This window comes from Hemitrygon akajei, chromosome 25 (assembly GCF_048418815.1).
Source record: "Hemitrygon akajei chromosome 25, sHemAka1.3, whole genome shotgun sequence".
NCBI lineage: Eukaryota > Metazoa > Chordata > Chondrichthyes > Myliobatiformes > Dasyatidae > Hemitrygon > Hemitrygon akajei.
Genome location: NC_133148.1, coordinates 6388291 through 6408198, shown reverse-complemented (window position 1 = coordinate 6408198; position 19908 = coordinate 6388291). Strand labels below are relative to the sequence as shown.

At 44.3% G+C, this 19908-nt stretch overlaps 1 protein-coding gene across 1 annotated transcript in view; it reads right to left on the bottom strand.

The window, feature by feature from the left end:
- LOC140716342 (calpain-8-like) overlaps positions 1-19908 on the bottom strand; it is a 190420-nt gene that overhangs the window by 52280 nt on the left and 118232 nt on the right. The window contains exons 3-6 of the mRNA XM_073028983.1: positions 18960-19078; positions 17939-18072; positions 11176-11347; positions 4299-4382 (exon numbers count right to left, since the gene is read on the bottom strand). Coding sequence (XP_072885084.1) covers positions 4299-4382; positions 11176-11347; positions 17939-18072; positions 18960-19078 — 509 coding nt within the window. The remainder of the gene's footprint in view (positions 1-4298; positions 4383-11175; positions 11348-17938; positions 18073-18959; positions 19079-19908) is intronic.

The window sequence follows — 19908 nt, the reverse complement described above, 5'->3', positions numbered from 1 at the left end:
TAATGTCCATCTCTCTCCATCCATGTGCCTATCCAAACATCTCTTAAAAGTCTCTAATGTATTTGTCTCTAAATACCAGGCATCCACCAATCTCTGAGCAAAAAAAACTTACCTGTCACATCCCCCTTGAACCTACCCCCTCTCACCTTCAAAGCATGTCCACTGGTATTAGACATCTCAACCCTGAGAAACATACTTTCTGTTCACTCAATCTATGCCTCTCATAATCATGTAAACTTCTATCATATCTCCCCTCAGCCTCTAACGCTTCAGAAAAAAAAAACATATTTATGTCGCCTCTTGTGATAGCACATGCCCTCTGAACTGGGCAGCATCCTGGTAAACCTCTTTCACACCCTCTCCAAACCCTCAACATCCTTCCTATAGTGAGGCAACCAGAACTGTTCGCAATACTCCAGATGAGATCTACTCAGAATTTTATAAAGTTGCAACATAACTTCTGACTTTTGAACTCAGTGCCTTGACTAATAAAAGCAAGTGTTCCATAAGCCTTCTTAACTTCCTTATTGATCTGTGTAACCATTTTCATGGAGGGACTATGAACTTGAATCTCTCAGGGAGAGGGATCTCTCTGCTCAGCAACACCGTTAGGGTCTTGCCGTTACTAGTGTACTCTCTCCTTGCATTTTCCCTACCAAAATGCAACACCTCACATTTATCTGGGTTAAACTCCATCTGCCAATTCTTAGCATTTCTTGCTGCTGCTTATGTGTGGGAGGGGGGAGCTGGGGGAGGGCTTTGGGATTCTAACATTTACCTGTCATGGGGCACTCCTCTTTTTCTTGTGGATGTTTGCGAAGAAAAAACACTTCAAGATGTATATTGTATACATTTCTCTGACTTTAAATGTACCTTTGAAACCATATCTGCAAATGCTCTATGTCATGCTGTATTCTTTGCCAGTCTTCTACACTATCCATAACTCCACCAATCCACAAATTTACTAACCTCCCCATCTACATTTTCATCCAGGACATTTATGCACATCACAAACAGCAGAGGTCCCAACACAAATCCTTGTGGAACTCCATTAATTACAGACCTCGAGCTCAAATAAGTGTTACGTACCCGTGACACGTGACAGTGGTACCCTTGTCACGTGACTGGGGTTGAAGTTATACTGGACTTGAGGTAATGGTCTTGTGATGGTGGAGTGACGTCATTTTCCCGCCAGTAGAGGTCATGTGACAGGTTTTTTTAGGGTATAAAAGGAAGACCCACCCTGTCAGGTGGGGCAGTTCGTGGCGGGATTTGCCAATCTGATTTCATGTCCCTGCGTGATTTAATGTGATGATGCAGTTTAGTTAAAAATGAAGTTTTATATAATGCCTAAAGTTTAAAAGGTCATCGCCAACAGTTTCTTTACTGTGGAGAGTGAAGAGAAGAATTTGGAAGATAAAAATCGAGGAGAATCGATTTTAGACGGTGGAAAGTTCGACCTTATTTGATCCTCATTCGGAGGGATTTCGTTGACTATTCTTGCTGTTAATCCCTGGGTTTGACCAGAAAGGATTTGAGAATAGTGTGGAAGGAAGGTCAGTGCCTTTAAGCCGTTATATTTTATAAAATTCTTTGTGGGAAAGTTCGACGCCGGGGAATCGAAGGACATCGACGTGGAAGAGAATTTAAATCGCTTTAAAAAGTCTCTCCTTTTAAAAGGACTGTGAGCTTTTGAACTTTCGGCATACCGCTTTAAAGAACTGTTCTCTTTCGGCATACCGCTTTAAAGAACTTTTTTTTCAATACCGCTTTAAGAACTGTTTGAACTGCAGCGCTATTAAGAACTGTGAATCTGCCGCACAGCAGCTGTTTTCCGGTTACGTTTGAGTTTGTTTACTTTTGAGGGGGTTTGTTTTCAGTGTTTAATAAACGTGTTATTTGTTATAAAAACCCTTGCCTAACTCATATATATTTATTGTTGCCTGAATACGTAACATAAGTCTCTTCAACCACTATCCAATTCTCCAATTCACCATGGACCCTAAGCATCTTAATGGGGAGATTAGCCCCCCCCGCCATCAGGAACTTTGTCAAACACCTTTTACTAAAATCCATGTAGACAACATCCATTACCCTACACTCATCAATCTCTTGTCACCTTGTCAAAAAACTCAATCAAGTTGGTAAGACATGACCTGCCCCTCACAAAGCCATGCTGGCTCTCCCTAAGTAGGCCACGGTTTCCAAATGTTCTCGAACAATTTCCCTAAAATAATGTGAGACTCACTGGTCTATAGTTCCCAGGATTTTCCCTTGTTCCCTTCTTAAATAGAGGTACAACATCAGCCACTTGCCGGTCTTCTGGGACGTCACCTATGGCTAGAGAGGGCACAAAGATGTTGGTCAAGGCCCAGCAGTCTTGTCTGTTGCCTCCTTCAATAACCTGGGACAAATACCATCAGGCCCTGCAGACTTATCCACCTTAATACTCATTAGGAGGCCCAACACTTCCTCCTCATTGACCTCTAAATGCCCTAACATATTTATACAATCAGCACTGATCTCCTGGTCCTCCACATCATTTTCCTTGGTAAATGCTGAAGCAAAGTACTCATTAAGTGCCTTGTTTACACTCTCTGCATTCAGGCAAATACTACCCCTTTATCCTTGAGTGGTCCCACCCCTCTCCCTCCCCTTTACTCTTGATGCCTTGGGATTCACCTTAACTACCAGCCAAGGACTTTTCATGGCCCCTCCTGGCTTCCTAATTCCCTTCTTTAGTCCTTTTCTGACTTCTTTACACTCCTCATGTGCTCCATTTGATCCTAATTTCTGAAGCTTTACATACTTTTCCTTTTTCTTCTTGACTAAATTCATCACGTCTCTGGACATCCAAGGTTCGCTTATCTTTCCATCCCCGTCCTTTATTCTAACAGGAACATTCCTGCACTCTGTGTAATTGATCTTTAAACATCCTCTACAGGTCTGATGTGGACTTACCAGAGAAAAACTGTTCCTAATTAATGCTTCTTAGTTCTTGCCTAATGCCCTCATAATTTGTCCTACTCCAAATTAGAACTTTCCCACAAGGAGCATTCCTATCTTTATCCATAAAAATAAAGATAGTCGAGGAGTTGTGGTCACTGTTCCCTAACTGTTCATCCATTGAAAGGTCAATTACCTGGGTAGGCTCATTTCTCATTGTCCAGTATGGCCCCTCCTTCCATTGGACCATTCACATGTTGATTTAAGAAACCTTCCTGGATACACTTAACAAATTCTGCCCCATTTAAATCCCTTACACTCAGAAGGTCCCAGTTTGTATTAGGGATGTTGAAATCACTCGTGAAAACAACCCAATTATTTTTATACATTTCCTTAATCTGATTCCTCGATGTCCTTTAATGATCAACATGCATGTTGCACAACAAATGTGCGGAGCCCAGGCTTTGTCTTGGTCACCAGTTTTACATCCAAAGTAGAGCTCAGAGGCTTTCTTAATAAGAGGAGTCATGCTCCATCTTTGAGATTTAAGTGTATACTCATCACAAGTATAACAGAAAGTATCGAGGCTGTTACAACATTGGTGAAAATTATTGTTATTATAAATATTCCTGAAAGTACAATTACTTTATCATAATGAGTACACACTCACATGCTATGCACATGGGCATGCACATCAACGTGATCACAAACCAATATACTCTACATGTGAATGCAAAGCACAGAATGGTGTGTATGTGATGATTTTACAAGCTTCCTAAAACCTGTGCTACCATGCAGCATCCACCCTGCCTAAGCATGCTCAGGTACGTCTGAACAAGATAGAAAACTTTTCAACATACATTATTGGCAAAATTTGAATTGACTGGAAATAAGAAATATAGGTGATTTCAAAAAATTGATGCGTGATAGGGAAATTTCACGGTGATTTTCATGATTTGCAGCCCAAAACTCATAAGATACACTGAAAAGTGTTCAGGAAGCAAAATTTTTTGTTATCCATTTACCATTCACAAATCCCAATATTTAGGCATCAGGGTCAGCAGATGATATTACCCACTCCCTTCCCATTGCTCAGGGTCTGGTAGAGCAATTAAAAAGCAGAGGAATGCAGAGAGTAGTGGACTCAGCAGTATACATCACGGGCACACAGGAGCATCCATTACCAAAGATCCCTACCATTCCTTTCGGCTTGAACTAGTCTGCCATTCTCCTCTGACTTCTCTCATTAACAAGCTACTTTTAGAATTCACAATGTCTTCAATATGCACTTTGGAGCTTTAATCACCACTGTTCCTCCCCCAGTGCTAACAGATCATGGATTGGACACTCACCTTCTCTGCATCCACGATAGCGTAAGCATGCGAGGCCATCAAACCTAGACCCTGGTCCTTCTCAATCTCGTTGTGATTGTTGACCTAGAAAAGCTATATGGTTAGGATTAGTGCCAACATCAGTCCCTGAGATCATCCCTGAAGACTAAAAGGCATTTGGATAGATACATAGACAGAAAATTTTTAGAAGGATATGGGCCAAACATGAGCAACTGGGCCCAACTAGTCTACACATCTTGCTGTCTCAGTAAAACAGCCAGCATAATCAAAGACCTTATCATCCCTTTCCCCCTCCTATTGGGCAGAATATCCAAAAGGCCGAAATCATGTACCAACAGGCTCAAGAACAGCTTCTGTCCCACTATTACAAGACTATTGAACCTACCTCACTTTTTTTTGTCAGCCTGGACCACACTCTCTGTAACTGAAACAGTTTATTCTGCATTCTGTTATTGTTTTCCCTTGTACTACCTCAGTGCACTGATGCCATGAAATGATTTGTATGGATGGCATTTTCTTGGTACATAAGGTCATAAGGGATGGCAGCAGTATCAGGCCATTTGGCCCATGGGGTCAGCTCTGCCATTTCATCCATTTCCCTCTCAACCCCTGTCTCCTCCCCATAGTCTTTCATGCCCTGACTAATTAAGAACTTATCAATCTCCATCTTAACTATGTCCATCGACCTGGCCTCCATGGCCGCCCGTACCTACGAATTCCACAGATTCACCACTCACTGGCTCAAGAAGATACTCATTTCTGTTCTAAATGGGTGTCTCTGTATTCTGAGGCTGTAACCTCTGGTCCTGGGCTCCACCACCAAACATCTTCTCCACATCCACTCTATCTGGGCCCCCCCTCATTCTTCTAAATTCCAGTCAGTACAGGCCCAGAGCCATCAATCACTCCTCATACGATAAGACTTTCATTCCTGGTATCATTCTTGTGAACCCTCCTCTGAAAGTCAGCATGTCTTTTCTTAAATTAGAGGCCCAAAACTGCTCACAATACTCTCAGTGAGGGCTCACCAGTGCTTTATAAAGCCTCATCATTACATCTTTGCTTTTATATTCTAGTTCTCTCACAATGAATGCTAACATTGCATTTGTCTTCCTCATCTCTGACTCAACTTGCAAATTAACCTTTAGGGAATCCTGCACAAAGACTCCCAAATCCCTTTGTACCTTGTATTTTTGAATTTTCTCCCTGTTTGGAAAACAGTCCACGCTTTTATTCCTTCTATTACAGTGCATGATCATACACTTCCCTACACTGTATTCCATTTGCCACGTCTTTGCCCATTCTCCGAATCTGTCCAAATCCTCCTGCAGCCTCCTTGCTTCCTTAACCTGCCCTTCTACCTATCTTCATATCATCCACACACCTTGGACACAAAGCCACCAACTCCATCATCCAAATCATTAATATACAACATAAAAAGAAGTGGGTCCAATACCAATTCCTGTGGGTCACCACTAGTTACAATCAGTCCCTTTATTCCCACTCTTTGCTTCCTTCAAATCAGCCAGTGCTCTATCTAGGCAATGCTCTATCTAGGAAAACCTTTAATTCATGGTCTCTTGTCTTGTTAAGCAGCCTCATGTGCAGCACCTTGTTGAACGCATTTTGAAAATTCAAGAATACACCATCCACTGATTCTCCTTTGTCTATCCTACTTGTTATTTCTTCAAAGAATTCCAACTGATTTGTTTGGCTTTATTATCTCATAAGGAAACCATGCTGACTTTGGCCTATTTTACCATGAGCCTCCAAGTACCCGGAAACCACATCCTTAACAATTCACTTCAACATCTTCCCAACCACTGACGTCAGGCTAACTAGCCTATAATTTCCTTTATTTTACCTCCCTCCCTTCTTGAACAGTGGAGTGACATTTGCAATTTTCCAGTCCTCTGGATCCATTCCAGAATCGATTCATGAAAGGTCATTACTAATGCCTCCACAATCTCTTCAGCCACCTCTCTTGAAACCCTGGGGTTAGTCCATTTGGTCTAGGTGACTAATCTATCTAACCGGGATAATAATACATGGGTCAATAATTAACCAATTCAAACCATTGACACTGCAGGAAGGGCCTGTTTCCATGCTGCAGCAAGAAATACATTGCAACACGTCCTTTGATAATCTCATAGACCAAACAGCTACACTGAAGGGTAATAAGTGGGGTCACAAAGGGCTACCAGCTCGGAAATCCAATAAGTAAGGAAAATGGTACTGAGAACCGTTAGGGGAGAGGCGAAAGGCAGATGAAACTAGAGGGGGAGGAGGGAGAATTGGTGGGTGAAGTGTGGGATTCTAGGTGGATCATACTTGGAGAGGTAGGAAAATGGGTGATAGAACATAGAATAGTACAGCACATTACAGGCCCTTCGGTCCACAATGTTGTGCCGACCCTCAAACCCTGCCTCCCATATAACCCCCCACCTTAAATTCCTCCATATACCTGTCTAGTAGTCTCTTAAATTTCACTAGTGTATCTGCCTCTACCACTGACTCAGGCAGTGCATTCCACGCACCAAACACTCTCTGAGTGAAAAACCTTCCTCTAATATCCCCCTTGAACTTCCCTCCCCTTACCTTAAAGCCATGTCCTCTTGTACTGAGCAGTGGTGCCCTGGGGAAGAGGCGCTGGCTGTCCACTCTGTCTATTCCTCTTAATATCTTGTACACCTGTATCATGTCTCCTCTTATCCTCCTCCTCTCCAAAGAGTAAAGCCCTAGCTCCCTTAATCTCTGATCATAATCCATACTCTCTAAACCAGGCAGCATCCTGGTAAGTCTCCTCTGTACCCTTTCCAATGCTTCCATATCCTTCCTATAGTGAGGCGACCAGAACTGGACACAGTACTCCAAGTGTGGCCTAACTAGAGTTTTATAGAGCTGCATCATTACATTGCGTCTCTTAAACTCTATCCCTCGACTTATGAAAGCTTTCTTAATAAGCTTTCTTAACTACCCTATCTACCTGTGAGGCAACTTTCAGGGATCTGTGGACATGTACCCCCAGATCCCTCTGCTCCTCCACACTACCAAGTATCCTGCCATTTACTTTGTACTCTGCCTTGGAGTTTGTCCTTCCAAAGTGTACCACCTCACACTTCTCCGGGTTGAACTCCATCTGCCACTTCTCAGCCCACTTCTGCATCCTATCAATGTCTCTCTGAAATCTTCGACAATCCTCTACACTATCTACAACACCACCAACCTTTGTGTCATCTGCAAACTTGCCAACCAGGTCAGGAGGGATGGGAGGGATTGAAGTGAGGCTTTGGGAAGTGGCAAAAATGGGAGCACAAGAAGGGGAAGTGGGAAGACTGTAATCTGAGAGTTGATGGAATATTAGCACTTTGTGGTGGAATTTCTTTCTCTCACCTGGATGAGAAAACATTCCTTAAAAATCTGAAGGCTTTTCTTATAAGGGCAGCACAGCAGAGAGGCTTCTCCACAGGCCAGGTGAAAATGCTGAGTACAATACCCACAATCACTCTTCCCTCTCCCTCTCTCTCCTCTGGTACTAGCCCTCACCTCCTTGCTGTCATTTGCACTCTCTTTGAGCCCTAAAATACCCCTGGGATCCCCTCTCCCTTCTGCCCATAGACACTTTACTGAACTGTTTCTGAGGTAACCACAAATGGGGACAGGACTTTGCTTTTCTTTTGGGAAAGTTTTCTCATCTAAGTTAGACAGAGAAATACAGCCATAAAGCCTCAACATTCAGTCATGTTTTTGCCCCTTTCCCTACCCCTCCTGGTTCCATCCACCTACCACCCTCACACTTCACCCAGTGATTCCCCCTCCTCCCCCATCTAGTTCCTCTGCCCTTTGTTTCTCTCCTAATGGTTCCCATTACCATCTTCCTTGCTTATCAGACTCCAGCAATGGAAGTTCTTTACATCTCCACTTATCACCGTCCTTCAGTTACCTTCACCTTCTTCTCCATCTCCCCTCACCTGACTCCAACTTTCATTTATTCTCTGTCTCCACCTATCATCCTCCTGCCTCTGCCCCCCAACTCCACCCCTCCCCTCTGGACCTCCCAATCATCTTCTCATCTCCTCAGTCTACCCTTGGCCCTCTCCCTTTCCTCATGAGAAGGCTTTTGCGACTGGGATTGATGAAAACCCCATTCGACACATAGGTGAAATATGACTAGTCAGAGTAAGACCAATCAGAGATAAAAGAAGAAACATGAGTCTAGAATTTGGTGGGATCTAAATGAATTATTTTTGCTTTAGTAAATGAGAGGGACCTTGATGAACGTGAGGCCAATTTGCACAGGTTACTGTGCTGGAACATATCAAGGTTAAGAAAGAAGATATGCTGGAACTTTTGAAAAAAATTAAGACAGATAAGGGTAGTATTGTAGGTCTCCACAGTAGGGTAGCGATTAGCATGAAACTATTACAGCTCAGGATACCAGAGCTTGGAGTTCAATTTCAGTGCCATCTGTAAAGAGTTCACAAGTTCTCCCTGTGACCTCCTGGTGCTCTGGTTTCTTTCCAGAGCCCAAAGTTGTACTGGTATACTTATTATGGGAAGCGAGAGAGGAGATTGCTCTTTGCATTCTAATCCAGAGGCTGGTAGTATAGGGAATGTACTCTGCAGGGGACAGCAGATTTCAACAAGAAATTCATCAAACTATTTGGACTGGACAAAGAACTAAGCCTCCATATTATGTTTTCCCAGGACATTAACTGGGAGAAATGTTCTGGACTCCTGGTTGATAAGCAGTAGGTGATTTTCTTGCTGAAGGAGGAGAGTCAGTTTGCATGGAGCACTACAATGTTGTCAATAATCTCTCCCATCCCCCCAACAACCTCTTTAAACTCCTACCAATAGGCAGAAGCATTAGGACAACCACCTTTAGGATCAGAAACAACTTCCTTCTCCAGGCTGTAAGACTACTGAACTCCCTCCCTCCACCCAGGTCTCACCACATATGAGGTGCTAGTAGAGTTATGCTGTTAGGTTTTAACTTGCAACTTAAATGCATTTTATTATTTGTTCATTGATTTGTGGCAATATTACTCTATGTTGTGCACCTTGGTACAGAGGAACATTGTTTCATTTGATAGTATACTTGATGTGTTGTGTGTGTGAGTTATATGTACTGTGTTGTGCACCTTGGTACAGAGGAACGTTGTTTCATTTGATGGTATACTTGATGTGTTGTGTGTGTGAGTTATATGTACTGTGTTGTGCACCTTGGTACAGAGGAACGTTGTTTCGTTTGATGATATACTTGATGTGTTGTTTGTGTGAGTTATATGTACTGTGTAGTGCACCTTGGTCTGGAGGAACATTGATTCATTTGGCGGTATACATATGTACAGTTGAATGACAATAAACTTGAATGTGGACCCACATTGGCTCTACCTGGGAGTCTATCTGATACCCAAGACCCCTGCTGTTTCTGTGGCCTGAAGGAGCCTGTGTTCTAGTGTAATTGGAATGAAGAGCAGTTTGCAACCACTGCCTGAACATCTGAGTGAGCAGCTCTTCAAGTTCTGGCTTAACTTCAGCTCCACGCTCCTGATCTTCAGGCACTGGGTGTGGAGGTGGAGTCAAGGAGACCTCCTTGTTGGTCTGCCTCAGGGCCTGGTCAAAATGGCCACTCACTGGTCCTGGCAGTGGGCTGTCAAGGGTTCTGTCCTAGCTGAATGGTTACGACTCCATGCCAGGTGTCCTGGCAGAGGGAGCAGGCAGTGTTCGGATCTCATGTGGGTCATACAGCAGTCAGAGTACATGGACACTCAGAGCAATAAATGAAGTTTTTATTTTGTTTACAATGGGGATAAGTGGGATAAGGAAAGGTTGAATAGGTTGGGACTTCCTCCCCTGAAGTGTAGGAGAGTACAGAGAGAGTTGATAATGGTATAACTAATGCAATTAGGGTAAATAGGGTCAATGCAATTATGCTTTTGCCACTGAGGTTGGATAAGACTAGCTCATAGATCAAAGATAAAATATTTGAGGGGAGCCTGAAGGGAAGCTTCTTCACTCAGAGTGAGTGTGGAACCAGCTACCAGCGGAAGTGGTATTTGTGGGTTTAGCTGCAACTTTTTAAAGAAGTTTGGATAAGTAAGTGGATGGAGTGGTTATGGTCCAGGTGCAGGTTAGGTCCATGGGACTAGCAGAGTAACAGCATGGAGTAGATGGGCTGTTTCATTCCGTCACGGTCTATGACTCTATGACAGTGGTGCTCCCTGTACACTGAACCACCAATACCATCATTCTCCCTCTCTCTCTCCCCTGAACTCCGAACCCATCCACCTCATCATCATCTCCTCTGAGACCCCTGTTCTGTCTCTCTCCCCCCACTTTAACTCTACACCCTGAACCCTCAGCCCACTTTCAATCTCATTCCTTCTGCCACCACAACATCATCTCCATAACTCCAGCTACCCATTGGCTTGGTTGTTCTCCATGATCCACCTCACTCTGATAGACCTCCCCAACAAAACAGCAACAGTGCTCAGGCAGAAGCACAGCTGTTAGCATGACACTATCACGGCTTGGGTGATTGGAGTTCGGAGTTCAATTACAACACTGTCTGTAAGGTCTCTCGCATGGTACGCGCGAGTTTCCTCCCACAATGCAAAAATGTTAGTAGGTTTATTGGTCAGTGTGAATGTCCCGGGATTAGGTTAGTCGGTTTCTGGCAACATAGCTCAATGACACAGAAGGGCTAATTCTATGCAATGTCTCTAAATAAAACATAAATAGAAATAGTTAGAGCACTCAAGAGCGAGGTATTCCGAATGATGTGCATCGCGCATCCGGTGGAATGGAGGAGGCCTGGAATTCTAGGTTATCGGAAGGAAGATGCAGAAAAAAGGCTTCCTGTTGGCTATACCGTGATGGAGCAGGAGATCATGGTCTGCTTATGGAGGGCGCGCTTCAAGAGGTGCCACAGCTCCCTGGGATTGGTGGAATGCATCTCAATGGTCACAGCAATGCCACCAGTGAAGTCCTCCATCGCCTCAGAGCCCAGCCCACCTCGCAAACTGGAGTAGGAACCATTCAGTCTGTGGAAACAAGACGTGGAACACAACACTCACTTAACACATCCAGCTATTCTCAACACCAAGCTTGTGGCGGTGGGATAGGTGTCAGAGTGTTACAGAATGGATTAGGGTTATATGAGGGAGTGTTACACTGAGGGACAAGAGTTATTGAGGGAGTGTTACATTGCAGGGTGAGGGTTATTGAGGGAATGTTACAGTAAGGGGCATGTGATTGAGGGAGTGTTACATTGAGGGTCAAGAGTTGTTGAGGGAGTGTTACATTGGGGTGATGGTTATTGAGGGAGTATTACAATGAGGGGTGAGGGTTATTGAGGGAATGTTATATTGAGGAGTGATGCTTATCAAGGGAATGTTACAGTGAGGGGTGAAGGTTATAGAGGGAATGTTAATTGAGGGGTGAGGATTATTGAGGGAATGCTACCTTGAGGAGTGAGGGTTATTGAGGGAGTGTTACATTGAGGAGTGAGGGTTATTGAGGGAGTGTTACATTGAGGGGGAGGGTTATTGAGGGTATGTTACATTGAGGGGTGAAGGTTATAGAGGGAATGTTAAATTGAGGTGTGAGGGTTATTGAGGGAATGTTACATTGAAGAGAGAGGGTTACTGAGGGAGTATTACATTGAGGGATAAGGGTTTTTGAGAGGTGAGGGTAATTGAGGGAATGCTACAATGAGGAATGAGGGTTATGTGATGGAGTGTTAGTGAGGGATATGGGTTACGTGATGGAGCGTTACAATGAGGGATGAAGGTTATGTGAGGGAGTGTTACAGTGAGGGACGGAGGTTATGTGATGGTGTTACAATGAGGGATGAGGCTTACTTGAGGGAGTGTTACAGTGAGGGATGAGGGTTATGTGATGGAGAGTTACTGTGAGGGATGAGGGTATGTGATGGAGTGTTACAATAAGGGATGAGGCTTAATTGAGGGAGTGTTACAGTGAGGGACAAGGTTTATGTGAGGGAGTGTTACAGTAAGGGACGAGGGTTATGTGACGGAGCTACAGTGAGGGATGAGGGTATGTAATGGAGTGTTACAGTGAGGGATGAGGGTTATTTGAGAGAGTATTAGAGTGAGGGGCGAAGGTTATGTGATAGAGTTTTACAGTGAGGGACGAGTGTTATGTGACGGAGTGTTATAGTGAGGGACGACAGTTATGTTAGGGAGTATTTCATTGAGGGACAAGGGTTAGAAACATAGAAACAGAGAAAACCTACAGCACAATACAGGCCCTTCGGCCCACAAAGTTGTGCCGAACATGTCCCTACCTTAGAAATTACTAGGCTTACCTATAGCCCTCTATTTTACTAAGCTCCATGTAACTATCTAAAAGCCTCTTAAAAGACCCTATCGTATCCGCCTTCAGCACTGTTGCCAGCAGCCCATTCCCACCATTCTCTGAGTAAAATACTTAACCCTGACATCACCTCTGTACCTACTCCTCAGCACCTTAAACCTGTGCCCTCTTGTGGCAACCATTTCAGCCCTGGGAAAAAGCCTCTGACTATCCACACGATCAATGCCTCTCATCATCTTGTACACCTCTATCAGGTCACCTCTCATCCTCCGTTGCTCCAAGGAGAAAAGGCCGAGTTCACTCAACCTATTCTCATAAGGAATGCTCCCCAATCCAGGCAACATCCTTGTAAATCTCCTCTGCACCCTTTCTATGGTTTCCACATCCTTCTTGTAGTGAGGCGACCAGAACTGAGCACAGTACTCCAAGTGGGTCTGACCAGGGTCCTATATAGTTGCAACATTACCTCTCGGCTCCTAAATTCAATTCCACGATTGATAAAGGCCAATACACCATACACCTTCTTAACCACAGAGTCAACCTACGCAGCTGCTTTGAGTGTCCTATGGACTCAGACCCCAAGACCCCTCTGATCCTCCACACTGCCAAGAGTCTTACCATTAATACTATATTCTGCCATTATATTTGACCTACCAAAATGAACCACTTCACACTTAACTGGGTTGAACTCCATCTGCCACTTCTCAGCCCAGTTTTGCATCCCATAAATGTCTCACTGTAACCTCTGACAGCCCTCCACACTATCCACAACACCCCCGACCCTTGTGTCATCAGCAAACTAACCCATCCCTCCACTTCTTCATCCAGGTCATTTTTAAAAATCATGAAGAGTAAGGGTCCCAGAACAGATCCCCAATTATGTGAAGAAGTGTCACAGTGAGGGATGGGGGTTATGTGACGGGGGGTTACAGTGAAGGATGAGGGTTATTTGAGGGAGTATTAGAGTGAGGGGCAAAGGTTATTTGATAGAGTTTTACAGTGAGGGATGAGGGTTATGTGAGGGAGTGTTACAGTGAGGGATGAGGGTTATTTGAGGGAGTATTAGAGTGAGGGGCGAAGGTTATGTGATAGATCTTACAGTGAAAGTGATATATATACAAGAGGGTATTACAGTTTGGGGTGAGGTTTATGTTTCGTGGTGTTACAGTGAGGGATGAGGGTTATATGAGGGAGTGTTGCAATGAAGGGAATGTGCAATGTTAAATCTGGAGGAACTCAGTGGGTTAGCCAACATCTCTGGAGGAAAAGGAACAGTTGGCTTTTCGAGTGACGACTCTCCAGCTCGACTGGAATATGGGAGATAGCCAGAAAAACTGGTTAGTTCAGAAGGTGGGGAGAAGAGAGAGAGAGCGACGGGGGGGGGGGGGGAGGGGGGGAGAGAGAGAGAGAGAGAGAGAGAGAAAATAAAAAAGGGTGAGGGAGCAGCATAGAAAATTCTTCCATTTCAGGCACCCAACTACCCCTCTTCCTGACCTACCCAGTTCCTATCACAAACAAGAGAAAATCTGCAGGTTCTGGAAATCCAAGCAAGACAGACTCCAGTTCCTCCTACTCTGACCCCTGCCATCACAAGCCTGTGACTTTCATCTCATGCACCCACATCATCTGCTCATCATCATCAGACTCCAACCACTGTCCCTCCCCCACTGTTGCCATCTGTCACCACCCCCACCTCCCTCACTTGGCTTAACGTTCCTCTCCTATCAGATTCCATCCGCCGAAGTCCTCTTTCACCTCCACCTCCTCTCACCTCCCAGCTGAATGGCTATTTTCACTCTCCATTCCTCCATCTGCCTATCACCCTCTTCTCAGCTGGATCCACCCATCACCCGCCAGCTCCTGACCCATCCCTTCCCTTCACTTCTTTTACCAGCTATCAACCCTCTTTCTCCAGTCCAGATCAAAACATCAACTGTTCTTTTCACTCCATGGATGGTGCCTGAGCCAACTTCTCCATTGAAAATTACAATTGTCCTTCCAGTGAGTGAAATCTGATAACTTGAAACCTGTTGCCTGCTCTGTACTCTGTGCTCTCTCATGGAAGAAATTTATTTTCAGCTATTGTTCCTAGCATCAGGCAAAAGCTGGTGCATCTCATCGTCCCGAGATTGTGCAGGCAGCAGCTGGCTTCTCGTGATTTGCTGTAGTTTGAGGCTGCATAACGACTGTCCGTTTATGTGGAAACCTATTTGTAGCTGCATCTCATTGAGTGTACTGCATCTCTCTTCCCTCCCATCCCCATCCCAACTCAGCTCCCACAGAAGATGAACTTCTGAATGTACGAGTCGGAGTTGGGACACAGTACTATGCCTCCCCTATATAGTTCTACCTCTCTCTCTGCACAAAGAAGGTCTGCTCATTCAGAATCTGTGACCCTCACCTCACTCCCGCCTGACCCTCCCACTCCCCATTTCCTGCTCGGATCTTGTGGCCATCCTTCTACCCACAAAAAGCTGCAGATGTTGGCAATCTGAAATAAAAATGGAAATCAGAGGTTTGATCAGCAATCAATCCAGACATTGGAAGGCGATTTCACTCAGGTCCATTATCCGAGTAAGAAAGCCAGCCGTGGGTCGCTAGAGCAGAAAAGACGATAAGCCCATAAAACATTAGGCCATTTGGCCCATCGAGTCTGTTTTGCCATTCAATCATGGCTGTTCCTTTTGACCCCTCCTCAGCCCCACTCCCCAGCCTTCTCCCTGTAACCTTTGATGCTGTGTCCAATCAAGAACCTATCAAGCTCTGCCTTAAATACACCCAACGAACCGGCCTCTACAGCCACCTGTGGTAATAAATTCCACAAATACACCACTCTCTGGCTAAAGAAATTTCTCCACATCTGTTTTAAATAGACGCCCCTCTATCCTGAGGCTGTGCCCTCTTGTCCTAGACTCTCCCACCATGGGAAACACCCTTTCCACATCTATCCTGTCTAAGCCTTTCAACATTCAAAAAGGTTTCAAAGGTTCCACTCCTCCTTCTAAATTCCAGTGAGTACAGACACAAAGCTATCAAACATTCCTCGGATGATAAGTCTTTTGTTTGCCAGGGCAGATTTAAAATGTTGAACTTGAATGGGTTCTGTCTGTTGAACCAGACAGATCAATTGCCTTTGATCCTGCCATATGCTTGGAGGTGGAGGCTGCCATTTTGTGGAAATGTTTTGCATCCTCCATTTTGTCAGATGGAGTTGCTTTGCTTTCTGTGTTTTAAAGTAGACACAATGATGTTTCAGGTAATCTGCAGGACCGGAGATAACTTCCAAATGTTACTTTGATATAACATAACATGCAGGTTTGTGAATGTTGGGGTTGGTGCCTGCCTGGAGTGATTTGACCTGGTTACTGAAGAGAACAAACAGCCATAAATTACCGACTGTCACTTGCTGGGAAGAGGGCAATAAATGGATGCTGGCCTGGAGCAGAGCCAATAAAAAGGTGTTAGGGGTCAATAAGATGACCCACAGCCAATGACACTGGAATGTAATACTTGAATTGGTAAGGAACAAGTATACAAGTGGACATTTTGTATGTGCTATCAGTGATAACTCTCTCAAGAGACCCACCATTGCAAGGAAGACCCTGCAGGGCAGGGCCTGGGCAGGGGCTGGGCAAAGGACGGATCGATCCTCTGGCCAATGGAGATCCCCTATTCTGATGTTATCAATGGGAAAAGTGGGCTGAGTTAGTACTGGTACAGTGGGAATAGTAGAATTCATGTTCTAAGCTGTTGGCCTGGGGTCAACGTAGTTTTGTTGTTTGTGCAGAGACAATAAATAGAGTGCGAGCTTCGATTAATTATGAATTACGTAGTGAATTTCCTAGCCTTGTTCCATTGACAAATGCTTTCATTCCTGGTATCATCCTTGTGAACCTCCTCTGAACTCTCTCCAATGCCAGCACATCTTTTCTAACATGAGGAGACCAAAACTGTTCATAATACTCAAGGTGAGTCCTCACCAGTGCCTTATAAAGCCTCAGCATCACAACCTTGCTCTTATATTCTAGACCTCTTGAAACAAATGCTAACATTGCATTTGCCTTCCTCACCACCAACTTTACCTGCAAGTAAACCTTAAGGGTATTCTGCACTAGGACACCCAAGACCCTTTTCATCTGAGAATTTTGGATTTTCTCCCTGTTTAGAAAATAGTCTGCACACTACTACCAAAGTGCATGACCTTGCATTTTCCAACATTGTATTTCATTTTCTGCTCTCTTGCCCATTCCTCTAATCTGTCCAAGTCCTTCTGTATCCTACCTGTTTCCTCATCACTATCTGCCCCTCCACCAATCTTCATATCATCTGCAAACTTGGCAAAAAAAGCCACCTATTCCATCATCTAAATAATTTACATACAGCCTAAAAAGAAGCAGTCCCAACATCGAACCCTGTGGAACACCACTAATCACTGGCAACCAACCAGAACAGGATCTTTTTATTCCCACTCGCTGCCTCCTACCAATCAGCCAGTGCTCTAACCATGCCAACAATGTACCATGGGCTCTTAACTTGGTAAGCAGCCTCATGTGTGGCACCTTGTCAAAGGCCTTCTGAAAGTCCAAATATACAACATCCACTACTTCCCCTTTATCTATCCTACTTGTAATCTCCTCAAAGAATTCCAACAGGTTCGTCAGACAGGACTTTCCTGAAGGAAACCATGTCGACTTTGTTCTATCTTGTCCTGTGTCACCAAGTACCATAATCCATCACCTCATCCTTAACAATTGACTTCAACGTCTTCCCAGCTACTGAGGTCATGCTAACTGTAATTTACTTTCTTCTGCCTTCCTCCTTTCTTAAAGACTGGAGTGACATTTGCACCATGCCAGAGTGCAATGATTTTTGAAAGATCATTGCTAATGCCTCCACAGTCTCTACTGCTACCTCGTTCAGAACCCTAGGATGCAGTTCATGTTGTCCAGGTTACTTATGTACCCTAGGTCTTTCAGCTTTTTGAGCACCTTCAACCTTGTAATACTAACTGCACTCACTTCTCTTCCCTCACACTCTTCAACATCTAGCACACTGCTAGTGTCTTCCACAGTGAAGACTGATGCAAAATACTTAGTTCATCTGCCATCTTCTTGTCCCCTGTTATTATTTCTCCAGCTTCATTTTCTAAATGTTTTCTATATCCACTTTTATCTCGTTTCTATTTTTTACATATTTGAAAAAGCTTTCCACGTTGATATTGTTTGAACAGGAGAGGTTTGAAATGTAAATGCCTAAACCCCTAATGTTTTCCTGCAAAGTTGGTATTTGGTGCTTACTTGGCATAAGCTTTCTCCAGCAGAGCACTCCAGAGCTCATTCCCAGAGGAGGAGCAGGTGAAGACCAAGTTTCCATTCAGTGTCGGGAGACGATCATCGACAACTACCTGCACCCAGCTCCCATACTGCCAGAACTGGAAGGACAGGAGGAGAAAGGCATTAAATACAGTCCTGAAGCGTGTTCTTCCCAGTGGGCTTGCTTAGCCTCAGCACTCATCATAGAATTACAAGTGAGGCCATTCAGCCCATCATGTTGATAGTGAAATCCCAACAGACTTTCCCAATTGCCCAATGATATTCTTCACTGCACCCCCCCCCCCCAGTGCTGATTCAATTGACTTTAGCCAACAGAACTGACTACCCCTGCAGACAGGAGTGTCACTGCTCTGTCTGACAAACCCCACAATTGTTTCTTCACCCCCTCCCCAACCACCTTCCCATTCTTCCTCAGTCTGCTCAGGTACCATGACATCCTTACTCCAGGAAGTGTTCTTGATGTGAATCACCCTAACCCTCTATAAGTTACGACTTGATTTAATCTCCAGATGTGGATCCCCAGAGATTATCACCTTCTGATCCAGCAATAGACTACTGAGGCTTCAGTGTTTCTGAAGTGGAAATGGCCAAGCACAGGTACAGTATGTACATGAACATACACAAACATTGTACACACACAACACTCATGATCAAAGCTGCACAAGAACATGCAAATACACACAACTAAAAGCATCCATACTCACATGTGAACAGAATCAGCTCACGGGCATCTGAACACAAAAGCAAGCATGAGTGTACTCTTACATCTGTGAGCATACATGCTGTTCACACAGGCTGTACATCCCCATGCAATCACACACAGATTCACACATACACATACAGTTATACACTCACACACTCATATACTTACACACACACACAACAGCGTACATAGAAATGTAGAAAGGGACACACAGTCACACACATGCAGACAGAGAGCTCCCCTGCTGTCTGCTGCATTGCCATGTTCAACCCTACAACGTACCCGAAAGCGGAAGACACCAGCGTAGTGATCCTGGAAACCCTGGTCGCTGGGAACCACGTAGATGAAAAGATCAGCATTGAGCGTCAGTGAGGACATGGCCGCCAGGAACCAACAGTCACCTACGTAGCAGAGAGGAAGGTCAGGGAGAGAGAACCACATGACTACAGGAAGCAACACAGAGCAGTCAGTCTTGGAACGATAACTTGGAGCAACGTGCTGGGAGCCCTGGAAGCTTATCAGCATGTTTGAGGCCATTCAGCCCCTAAATGTGTTCGGTCATACAATTAGACCACTGCTGGTCCACACCCCATTTTCTCAACCTCCCTCGCTTAAAAACCTCAATAACAAAACCCTCTGAAACTCTAGCTTGAAATTCACAATGCGCATGAATTTTTCAAAGTTCAAAGTAAATTTATTATCAAAGTAGCCATATGTCACCATATACTATGTAGGCATTCACAGTAGAACAAAGAAACACAACAGAATCAAAGAAAAACTATTCACAAAGACTGAAAAACAACCAATGTGCAGAAGAAGACAAACTTTACTAATACAAAAAACAGTAAATAAATAATTAGACAATAAGACCATAAGATATAGGAGCAGAATTAGTCCATTTGGCTCTTCGAGTCTGCTCTGCCATTCCATCATGGCTGATCCATTTTCCTCTCAGCCCCAATCTCTTACCTTCTCCTCTTATCCCTTCATGTCCTGACCAATCAAGAATCTATCAACCTCTGCCTTAAATATACATACAAACTTGGCCTCCACAACTGCCTGTGGCAAAAAATTCCACAGATTCACTAGACCCTGGCTAAAGAGATTACTTCTCATCTCCACTCTAAAAGGACGTCCTTTTATTCTGAAGCTGTGTATTCTGGTTTTAGACTTTCCCACCATAGAAAACATTCACACTATCAAGGCCTTTTACCAGCTGACAGGTTTCAAT